This window comes from Dermochelys coriacea, chromosome 9 (assembly GCF_009764565.3).
Source record: "Dermochelys coriacea isolate rDerCor1 chromosome 9, rDerCor1.pri.v4, whole genome shotgun sequence".
NCBI classification, from domain to species: Eukaryota; Metazoa; Chordata; order Testudines; family Dermochelyidae; genus Dermochelys; species Dermochelys coriacea.
In genome coordinates, this window is record NC_050076.1 from 17895888 (window position 1) to 17908425 (window position 12538).

At 40.1% G+C, this 12538-nt stretch overlaps 1 protein-coding gene across 1 annotated transcript in view; it reads right to left on the bottom strand.

The window, feature by feature from the left end:
* The window catches only part of LOC119861396 (multiple epidermal growth factor-like domains protein 6), a 309492-nt gene that overhangs the window by 26797 nt on the left and 270157 nt on the right, over positions 1-12538 (bottom strand). The window contains exons 24-25 of the mRNA XM_043492338.1: positions 9479-9607; positions 4381-4509 (exon numbers count right to left, since the gene is read on the bottom strand). Of these exons, the coding sequence (XP_043348273.1) occupies positions 4381-4509; positions 9479-9607 (258 nt within the window). The remainder of the gene's footprint in view (positions 1-4380; positions 4510-9478; positions 9608-12538) is intronic.

Sequence of the window (12538 nt, forward strand, 5' to 3'; positions counted from 1 at the left end):
GCTTACCAGCCTGTAACTGCTGGGATCACCTCTGGAGCCCTTTTAAAAATTGGTGTCACATTAGATATCCTCCAGTCATTTGGTACAGAAGCTGATTTAAATAATAGGTTACAGACTTCAGTTAGTAGTTCTACAATTTCACATCTGAGTTCCTTCAGAACTCTTGGGTGAATACCATCTGATCCTGGTGACTTATTACTGTTTAGTTTATCAATATGTTCCAAATCCTCCTCTAATGATACCTCAGTCTGGGACTGTTCCTCAGATTTATCACTTAAAAAGAATGGCTCAGGTTTGTGAATCTCACTCACATCCTCAGACGTGGAGACCGATGCAAAGAATTCATTTAGTTTCTCTGCAATGGCCTTACCATCCTTGAGCGCTCCTTTAGCATCTCGATCGTCCAGAAGCCCCACTGATTGTTCAGCAGGCTTCCTGCTTCTGATGTACTTAACATTTTTTTTTGCTATTACTTTTTGAGTATTTGGCTACCTGTTCTTCAAATTCTTTTTTGGCCTTCCTAACTATATTTTTACACTTCATTTGCCAGAGTTTATGCTCCTTTCTATTTTCCTCACTAGGATTTAACTTTCACTTTTTAAAACATGCCTTTTTGCCTCTCACTGCTTCTTTTACTTTGTTATTTAGCCACAGTGTCTCTTTTTTGGTTCTCTTGTTTTCTAATTTGGGGTACACATTTAAGTTGAGCCTCTATTATGGCATCTTAAAAAAAGTTTCCATGCAGCTTGTTAACTAACCTCCTCATTTTTGTGTTGGTCCTTTTTCTGAAATTTAATGCTACAGTGTTGGGCTGCTGTGGTGTTTTCCCCGCCACAGGGATGTTCAATTAAATTGATTATGGTCACTATTACCAAGCGGTCCAGCTATATTCACCTCTTGGACCAGATACTGTGCTCCACTTAGGACTAAATCAAGAATTGTCTCTCCTCTTATAGGTTCCAGAACTAGCTGCTCCAAGAACAACTTTATCTCTGCATCCCGTCCTCAGGTGACATGTACCCAGTCAATATGGGGATAATTGAAATCCCACATTATTATTGAGTTTTTTATTTTAATAGCCTCTCTAATCTCCCTGAGCATTTCACAGTCACTATCACCATCCTGGTCAGGTGGTTGGTAATATACCCTACTGCTATATTCTTATTCGAGCATGAAATTACCATCCATAGAGATTCTATGGTACAGTTTGGTTCATTTAAGATTTTTGATTCTACACTTTCTTTTATAGTGCCACTCCCACACCAGCACGACCTGTTCTGTATTTTTGTACCCTGGTATTACTGTGTCCCATTGATTATCCTCATTTCACCAAGTTTCTGTTCTGGCTATTATATCAATATCTTCATTTAATACGAGGCACTCTAGTTCACCCATCTTATTATTTAGACTTCTAGCATTGGTATATAAGCACTTTAAAAACTTGTCACTTTTTAGCTGTCTGCCAATACATGATGTAATTGAATGGGACTTTTTTTTCTTTTGACTGTTTCTCATCAAATCCTACATTTATTTTATTATCTTCCATCCTCTCCTCCTTACCAGGACATAGAGAACCTCCATTAATAGATCCTCCCCTAATGGATGTCCCTGTTCAAACCACATGCTCCTCTGCATCTGTTGGCTTTCCCTCTGCCCTTAGTTTAAAAACTGCTCTATGACCTTTTTAATTTTAAGTGCAAGTAATCTAGTTCAATTTTGGTTTAGGTGGAGCCTATCCTTCCTGTATAGGCTCCCCCTTTCCCAAAGGTTTCCCCAGTTCTTAATAAATCTAATCTAAATACCTATCTCTTCCTAATAACTGGAGTTCCCTCCCCTGGAGAGGTATCATCAGTGCAAGAGGATACCACATCATCATCTTGAAGGAGGGTCCCAACTATGGGATCATTTCCCTCTGCTCCAGTTGGATGTCCTCCTTCCCTGAGACTTCCATCCTCCTCAACAGCAGAACACTCTTATTAAAAATGCACACAAACTACAAGAATAAGAAGCCATGTCTATACGGACTATATCTGTGCAGAAATTTTATTAATGTTGACAGTTATAATACCCTATATTCCTTCCCCCTACAATGTAACCTGCTAATGTCAATTCAATTAGGAATTTTGTGCAACATTCAGAATACAAAACAGCTAACAAACTAAAGCAAGCAAACTATTTACGGTACAGGAAAGCAAGCGTTCTAAGTAGGATAGTGCAAGTTAAATACATAGAACTTAACCCTACCTTGTCTTGCACCAATCTGACTGATTGTGCAAGTGATGTAAAGCAGGTTTGGATCTGATCTATAGAACCTGACGCCACTCTGATTTACACTGGAGTTGTACTCTGTTGCAACCAATGGAATTACATTAATGTAAAACTGGTTGGGAGCAGAATCAGGCTCCTTCAGAACATAGTGGACAGCAATAGTTGAAATTTAGTAATAGCTGAAGTTTATTAATATAGTGTCTTAGCCACAGGCCACTTTGAGGACAGCAATCAAAGGGTTTACAATGAAATTTGTTTAGTGATAAGTGAAGAAAGTGCTTAATTGTATCCCAAAACAATGATCTCTAGTCTTTCCCATCCTCACCTATGATAGCAAGAGCTTGATTCTTCACAGCTTTCTCAACAACTAGGAGGCTATGTACTGGTTCCACTTTTTAATGGTTAACTTTGTACAATACACAATTTTATAATTATTACATCTTTCTATCCACAGCAGGCTGATGATATTTTATAGCTTGCCTATTTTTAATTTAAAGAAATTCATATAATGAATTCCCCACTATGGGTACTGGAACTAGAACTTGGGAACTTTAGCTCAAAGGGCAGAGGCTTGTACTTTAAGTGCTAAAGTGATAACTCCATAAATTGTTAGCAGTAGTAGGTTCTAGGCCACCAAATGGAACAGTCACTAGAGAAGGACACATACCCAACATTCCCTTTCCTCCCCCCGCCTCCCCAGATGATCAAATTATCAGAGAAACCAAACACACAGAGGAATCCACAATGCACCATAATAGAAAGGAACTGTTTGTGTCTGAAAATATGTAGTTTGATTTAGGGTCCTTCTGACTGAAAAAGTGGTTGATTTACAGTTAATTAAAACAAAACAAAATCAACCAAAAACCCTTTACTATTTGAAGCTATTTACTTAAGAGAAACTTCACATTTCAGCCAATACTGTACCCATCAGTATAAGGGAAAGACTTGTGTGTCTATACTCCGCTCCCCCATGGAAATCATAAGCATGTGGAAAGTCCTTTTGTCCTTAGATTTTAAAAGGGGCTTTCAGACTTCCCTAAAATACAAATAGCTACCATTTTACTGCAGATTTGTTCAATTAGCAATTCCAAAGTGAATGGCGAAGCTCCTAGTGATGACATTCAATCCTAGATCTAGATTATGTATAGAGCAACCACAAACTAGCGATTTGTAGGAGGATAATTGCTACATTGGGATGAGAGTACAGGCTACATTGCTGGTTCTGGATCACTTATCTGGACAATCCAAACTTTCCGTTTTTAAATTGAAATAGGTCCAAAGGGGGTAAACTGGATAAATATTTGATGTTGCCTGGATTATTTTTTACTTCATTTTAATTTTCAAAGATGGCAGGTTTTCTGTCTTACTACATTCTGGGACATTTTATACCTCTTAATCAAATCAGCTATTCTCTGGAACTCTCTACTGTACCCCTTCACTTTGTACTCCTGGGGGTTTCAGCTTCTACTGTTTTGTGCTTGTATGGTAGCTTAGACAATGGGGTCCTGGTCCAGGCCTAAGTGCTACGATAATATAAATAATAAATACAAATACTGTATAATAATGTATGTGTGGACTTCTCCTAGCTGCCCACACACTTAATAAATATTAGTAGATATAGGACACCCTGAACTTAAAATGGTTCTGTCTCTCAATTAGAACATTATTTTTTACAGACTGCGTGGCCCATTTGTACATATGTTTAATTAACATACAGTAAAGCTTGTACCAAAGACCACCCTTATTCAGCAATCACCTGTATGAATTGCTGTAAGCATAAATCAGTTTCTAAAAGACCAATATTTGTCTGTCCCTTTGCTTAAGGTAGGTTACACTGAATACCTATACTGGAAATTAACTTTAAGATATTCTGCAAAAAACATACAGAACTTCCACAAATGGGGGTTTTTGTGGCTAAGTCCCTTACCAACTTCGCAGACATCAGCCGGTGGGTTGGGATAATATTTCTATTTATCTTCTTTTGACTAAAAGCCATTTGATAAAGCAATGTACAAAGCCGGCAATTGAAATACTAATGAAAATCCCTAAGTAAGAAGTTTTGTTTTCCCCTTCTGTCATCTTCTTGCAACAGAAGTTAAGTTCTCACTGCACCTTGCTGGCAGGTAGCTCCTCTCCATCCTGCTACGCAAATACACATCCCAGTTACATGATCACAGCGCGCTCCATTGTGACAATTACAAGCATGACTGCAGCCTTCCCCATAACTGTCACCCTGGCAGGCTGCAAAGAGAGGACCATAAAGTGTAATTACAACACATCAAAGGAGGCATCATACATAGAAAAATTCAGTCATAACCCAATTCAAGGGAAATCAGTAAGAAACTGGCTTCTTATGGAACACTGTTCATATCATACCGATACATAAGTTCATCTATTAATCAGGCCTGACACTAAATAATGTGGACTTAAAGATACATATCAACGCATTCTGAACAGATTTATATCAAAGACTCAAATCACTTGGGTGATATATCATTGTCATTCTCCTGTACCTTGGAATGTCTTTGTCTTAAACTAATGGTCCAGCAGAACAGGCAGCTTGACAGGCTGGTTATTTATTTGCAGCCTGGTAAGAGAACTGACAACTTCATTGTTTTCATTGTTCATTTTTCACAGTTCGATGCTTTAGTTCACCCGAAGCCTTATTCTTTGGTAAGAAAGCAGTGATATTTCCATCACATTGGGTAAGCAGCTGGCTCCCAGGTGAAAACTTAACCCTGTATCTCACAAGTATATCCATACTTCAGCTCAATTTTGTTCTCTACTGGTGTTGCCTCCCATGGACAAAATGGCATTACAAGATTTCTGCTGTCTTCATGGTCATGGCTCTGTCTTTAAATGGCAGTAAATGGAGTATATTGTCACTTTGCTTTCTAGAGTATCGCTCAAGGTATTTTAAGGAAGAAAAGCAGGACTGTCCTTATAGATAGCCAAGATAAAAGAATAAGATAGTTGTTGTCTTGGTCTTAATGGAGGTTTTAATTCTACTGTGTCACACTTGTTTTCCCACAGATAATAAACACCATCGGCATTCTTCCCAAGAGAAAATAAAAGGGTCTGATCCTGTGAAATGCCTTGTGTCCTTTGCTCCCATTAACTTTGGCACATAACATCTCATGGGACTGGGCCCACGCTTTGACCTTTCATCAAAATCCCTAGCCCTTATGGGGAGCAAGCTGTAGTATTGCATGAAGGACTCATCCATAAGAGATAGAACAGAAGAATGGAATTTTCCCCACTTCAGTTGTGAATGTGGTTGACAGCATTTGGCCTATTCATAACCCATAGCTTCTTGTCTGAGGCTTTTCAGTGTACCAGTGTGATTTACATGGATGACATTTCACTTGTAGCACCTTTTCAACATATTTTTTTTTAAATCAGTTAGGTCCCATCTGTATCACTACTGTAGCCAAGCCCAGGGACTCGGTTATAATATTGTTAAACTCTATATTGTGGATGGGGCCTATCTGTATCACCAAATTAAAGACTCAGACCATCTGAATGAGCTTTACCTTGATTATGGGGACAGATTTAAATTGTGGCCACAATACAAATCAGAATTATGCTGTAAAAGGGTGTTACTAAGTCTCCGATTTAGCGTAGATTAACCCTGAGAGTGAATCTCACCAGAAGTTTACATCACGTGCATACAAATCTCTTGTTATACCTATTAGGAGACAGATGGGATTTATCAGTGAATTAGAAATTCCGAAACAAAAGAAGGAACTCTTGGTGAAGAAAATTAAACATTCTCGTCTCTTGTTAGGAGTATACAAGCCTTCTTGGTTCATCTTTGGGGCATACTGCTTAGCAGGGGATTTACAATGTTAGAAGACTGAAATAGCAAGTGAAATTATCAAGCTATGTTTGCAGTTTCTCTACTGATGGAGCAGAGTGAATTGAATTCTTCTTCCTCTTTTTTTGATGAGGAGTGTAAAGATACTAGTTTATAAACTACATTAGGTGGCTAGGTAAAAATCAATTAAAATCCCATGATGCCAGAATTATTTTTCAGCATCCTCCTGCACCTCTCATTACTTTAAAACAAATGCTGCTCCCCCAGCTGTGAGCACTAGCAGATTCCAGGAAATGCCAGCACAAATACGCAACACAGAACAAAGGCAAAGAGGCATGTGTGAATGCCCCCAGCAGAGCAGGGGTCAGAGTACTCTCTGCAAGGCTTGAATTATACTGTTTGGAGCAGAAGGACAAACAGTACAATGGATCCAAATCTTAAAACGGTTTCTTCCTCTTCTATAGGTGCCATTGTTTTAAAAGATTTACAGGTGGACAATATCTCACCCGTACCTGGGGGTAGAATGGAGCTGGCTGCACACCCAGTGCAAAAGCCAGCTTGTAGATCCAGAGCAGGATAGCTTAACAATTTGCTTATTTCTCCTCTGGCCCAAAGCACTGTGTAGTGCTTGCTGTTGATGGCAGCATGAGCACTAGAGCTGATTGGACGTGCCCAGCTAACCATCCCACATCCTTTGTGGAAGCTGTGCAGGTGCACTCACCAGACATGCACTCAAAGTGTCCTGGCCTGTAGGATGGATCCTGCCATTCTGCTTGTGCAGAGGTGCGTGGGGCAGAAGCTTCCCATGGTCTTTCCCCCTACCACACTGTGTATGGGCAGAAGGCAGGATTAATCAACCTTTGAGTTACTGATATTAGCAACTTCTAGAGCTACTGGAAAGATCTCTCAGTTGAATCAGCCACATCATTCCTCAGGGAACTTGGCATCTCAAGTTAAACTTCTGGAAATAAGTGAACTTTAGTCGCAATCAATGCTGGTAAATGTTGCTAGTGTTTGACACAAAGCAAGCACAGATTTCAAATTGACTTGCAGGCCACTACTCTTGGCAGAGTGAAAGAACAAGTCAGACTCATTTATTTAATCCTCCTTGTTTACATGTTCTCTTCAGATAGGTTGCATCCTGTCTTGTCAATAATTCTGAAAGCTCTCTCATCTGCACACTGGGACTTCCTGAGGCCAGCAGCTCTTAATACTGCTAAGTCTTAAATCAACTCTATTTCTGTCTTAGTTAGGTTCCTCCAAACCTTAGCCCTCTTCCCCATTACCAAGGGTCTCAACAGCAGCCCTGATATAAATATAATCATATCTGTGGTTAGATGACCTGGAAAAATGCACTGTTTATTATTATTGTTACTATTATTAGCAACCTTTGGCCAAACCTGCAAAGTCACTCACATAATACAAGGCATTACTAGATGATGATACATTGTTTAGCTAAGAAAGAAACAGGTCACCCCTTTGCATTGTTATTTGACCTTACTCTTTTGCAGGCAAAAGGAGTCTTGAAGCCTTTGGTGTCTTAACTAGCACAAGGGATAAATCAAGGGCAGCATAAAGCTTTAATGGTTCCAGTGCAAGAGAATAAATAGTTGCTTTCTTACGTAATCCCAGTAGACTTTGCTAGGAAGATGAAGGGGGACATGTGAGGCCTATGACAAAGGGCCTAATTTCTTAATTGAATTTAATAAAATATGTAGGAACAAAGCTTCCCATTTTTAATACAGTTTACAGAGCAGTCAAGAGAGAAGCTGACGGATTGCTAACTTTGTGGATCTTTTGAAGGGCAGTGTACATGGACTGCAACCAAGAAACAAGCAACACACCCACTCAGCAACACCTCTGCTCCCACACAGCACAGACATATTTCAATGGCACTATATTTCACAAAGCCTGTAGATTAACCTATAAATAGGGTAGCAAGAGAGATTACCATTGACATGAAGAATTTTAATACATTAAACTGAAGATGGAATAGCTGGTCCAGGTGTTTGTAGGAGGAAAAGTAACTGGGTGGAGGCGCTGAGGGATTGTTTGGAAAGTAGGTGGAAGGATAGCAGAAAGGTTCAACAACATTGTCCCTGAAGTCAGGGGACTTGTCCGAACAGGGATGGGGGAAGTTGTGGGAGAGAATCTTTAGAAAGAAGGAAGGATGTGTGAGCTTGTGTGTACAGAGGGAATTGCAGAAAAGAGGTGGGATATGGTAAGGTAGGTAGAGGTAGCAAGAGAGTGTTTGGTTGTTGCATGTCCCATGACAGCAGGCCACTGTGGGGGTTGAGCTGGAATAGGGGTTGGTCAAATCAGGGTGCATGTCTGGAAAGGTTGCAGTCAGGTTTGGTCATTAAGGTGGTTGGAGTTTGGAGGAGGGTGACAAAATGGAGGTGTTTGTCAAATAAGTGTATTAAATAAACTATAAACTTCTAGCTGAGAGAATCATGACATTTGTGGGTCAAAGGACCCTTGTACAGGCCTCCACAAACAATAAGAATCGATTTATTGTGCGATGCTGCTATGGATGAGTATAAATTGTTCTGAGCTCCACGGTGCTGTCTGCAGAGGATGATTATACTGTACTTTCAGGGTGAAATCCTGGCTCTGTTGAAGTCACTGGGGTCAGGATTCATCCTCAGTGTTTGAAGGATTAAAGCTTAAATAAAAAAAATCATTTGGAAAAGAAAACACCATCACTGATTTTTTCAAACAACAAGGCTCAGTGATGCCTGCAAAAGATGCTATGAAGATAGGGAAAAGAATGACTTTCCATCAGATATGCTGGCAGATTTATCAGAAGATCCAGCAATAATGTCTATTCAAAACAGAAACAAAGCAACCACCACAGAAGCTACATCGTTAAGTGGGACAGTTCATTCTTGTTTGTGAAATTCCAGGAACACCTTTTTTGCAAATGACATTTCTAAAAATTAATGATAAAGCCACCCCCCCTACACCCTAATAGCAAAACAATCCCTGCTTTGATTTTTTTCTCCACAGTTCTTTTGTAATCTTATAATTGGCAATTTGATAAGACTCACCAGAAACATTGGAGTAACATTTTGCCCTTTAACACTTAATAGAAATGAAAAGTTCGGTTAACATATTACAGGACACCACTGTGCTATCTAAAAACAAATGGGACGTACTGTGAACACTTGCAATGTTTGATGTATTGCAATGCAAGTAAAAGGAAATAACAGATTATTTGCATGCCAACCAAAAAATTGTTTCCATTTATGGCATCTCTGGAAAGAAATATGACTTATCTATCTAACTTACTAGGTTCTTCTACACCTAATAAGGAGCAATTTTTAGAGTTAGGAAGACGGACTTTTGTGAGCTTTGTCACAGCTTTGCTGGGATCATTGCTGTTATACGTACGTTGGTCACACTTGGCTCCCACCCAGCCAGGGAGGCACTGGCATGTTCCTATGATGTGGTTGCAGTGAGCTGCATTCTTGCATTCACACACCTGGTGGCAGTCAACTCCAAAAAATCCATCTGGACAAGCTAAAAATGGAAAAAAAGGTGGGTTTTAAAGAAAGCAGTTCTCATTTCTTTACACAACTGTGTGGCAAACAGTAAACTCCAGCTCTTGCCTTCTGGAAACTCTGTACATGGGAAAACTTTTAGTTGGTGCCCTTTTTAGTTATACAATCAATTTGAAATTATACTTGGGAGCCTGTGCCCATTAAAGGTTAAAACTGAAAAGCAGTGCATGGGGAAATCCACACACGAGTCCTATTATTATGCATGTCCTAAAATTTGGGGTGTATGGACCCTGATTATTATTTTTCACATATTAAACTGTTGTACAGATTGCAACATAGGGGAAATACAGCTGAGCCTATAATCCAAAACCACAAGACTAGAGAGTTAATGAATGTGAATTCACAGAAACCAGTTGTTATGTTATTAAGAGGAGCTGTGAAGAAAAAGGTGAATAGACTAAAAAGAGGAAAGACTTCCCACTTCTATGTGAGATACATGTGGCGATAAGGTGGAACTCAAGAGGTCAGGAAATCCTGTATAACACAAAGTTTAGAAGACCATCCTTGTCCCATCTCCTTATCTTTAGACTTGGGGACATACGATCCAATTGATCCTGCCATATTTCTAAGGAGTTTTACAAAACAAATATAAGATATATTATTGTAGTTCAGTGTTTACAGGAAAAACTTGCTAGAAGAGGCAGATAATTCACACTGTAGGCAAAGAACATCAAGAGCAACTAAACGTGGCAGGGCCTCTTCAGGGCACCACAGATATTCAATAAATACACTTGCAGAATGTGAGAAAGATTAGACCTGCTGATTCAGGCTATGTATGCACCAATAAGGAACACTTGGCACAGTGAGAATAAAATATCAACAATTGTCTCAGTGGCCAAGAGGTTTCTATATCCATATTATGTGCAAAATACTATGCTAAAAGAATGCTAAGGTTGCATAGTCAAACTCTCAAAAGTTAGGAAGCAACAGAATTAAGGTTGCCAGTCAAACCTTAATTCAGTCCCCTCATGCATCTGCATTATAATGGAGTTTTAATTATATGAATATGTCCAATTTTTCCACAGGACCCCTCCTTCAGTATACTGGATGGACACTGAATGAGCAGGTTTCAGAGTAGCAGCTGTGTTAGTCTGTATTCGCAAAAAGAAAAGGAGTACTTGTGGCACCTTAGAGACTAACAAATTTATTTGAGCATAAGCTTTCGTGAGCTACATCCGATGAAGTGAGCTGTAGCTCACGAAAGCTTATGCTCAAATAAATTTATTAGTCTCTAAGGTGCCACAAGTACTCCTTTTCTTTTTACTGAATGAACAACTATCCAATATTTTGTTTTATCCACATTGCTCAATGTGTGGCACTAGGCTTTACTTACTGCACACCATTTAAACCCTATAGAATTATTAATTTCCTCATGAGCTTTTCTATGATGTCTATCACTATAATTTCTGAGTGCTTAACAAACATTAATGAATCAAATTTGAGAGCACCCCTATATTGGTGGACACTTTTGACCTTAACCTCTGTGCCTCGGTTCCCCATCGGTAAAATGAAATTTTGTGTGTACAAAAGTTGTGTGCGTACAATTTTCTGTTTTTTTAAAAAAAGAAACCACCCAATGCACAAACAAATCCCCCCAAAGGAATTCCATCATGTGGAATCATACTAACACCTGCATGGATCATCAACATGTTTGGAACCTTTCGATCAGACAGCTGCAGCGGCACAGGAGCTAGTAAACAGAGCTGTAAACAGGGGAGTTTGAGTGGGAGTTTGCAAGGGGCGTTTGTGTTGTGGTGCTTGTTTGGGGTTTGCTTTTGCTGGGGAAGTGGTGGTCTTTTTGGTGTGGCTTGTGTTTCCCAGATTAACAGGACTTAGGTGGGAAGGCGATGACAGATACGGAGGCAGCTGTGGGAGTGACTTCTGTAGTGGAAGACACATTGAGGATGACTGGATGTGGAAGCTGTGGTATGTACATGATCCTGGAGGGGGGACCTGGTAAGAGTTTTTTCTGTATGAAATGCCGTCTGATAGAGCTGATGGAGGAAAAGATCCAAGGTTTGGAGATGCAGGTGGAAAGTCTGGTTGAGTTTAGGAAGGGGTTTGAGCAGATGATGGAGCAAAGATATGAGGTATCTGAAGGGAAAAGCTCAGACTCACAGATGGAAGCAGGGCTGGGGAATTTTGAGGGGAGACTGGGTGAGGAAAGTGGTCAGTGGAAGCATGTGACTAAAAGAACCAGGCAGAGGAAAAGACAGGCTAGTGAAGGAGAAATAGAGCTTAGGAACAGGTTTGCAGAGTTGGAAAATGAAGAAGGGGCTCAGCAGGTACTTGTTGAAGGTGGAAGGGTAAGGAAGAAGAGAAGAGAGGCTAGTCCTATAGGAAAATGGGAAGAGTCAAGGGAGACTACACCAAATATGAGCCCCAGGGGGATACAGGATGGGTTGAAGAGAATTATAAGGGAAAATAGGAATGGAAAGAACTTGCAGCCAGAGGGAACAGGGGAGAGACTGGAGAATAGCACAGTCACCAGGAAAAGGCAGGTCTATGTGATAGGGGACTCTTTATTGAGAAGAATAGTCAGGCCTGTAACTAGAGCCGATCCAGAGAATAGAAGGGTGTGCTGTCTTCCGGGTGCTAAGATACAGGATGTAGACCTGAGGTTGAAAAGGATCCTAAAGGGAGCAGGAAAGAATCCCCTAATTATCCTTCATGTGGGAACAAATGATACAGCTAGATTCTCACTGGAAAGTATTAAGGGAGACTATGCTAGCCTGGGGAAGACGCTTAAGGAAATTGAGGCTCAGGTGATCTTTAGCGGGATCCTTCCTGTTCCTAGAGAAGGGCAACAAAGGTGTGACAAGATTATGACTGTCAACAGATGGCTTAGGCAGTGGTGCTATAAGGAGGGCTTTGGGATGTATGGCCACTG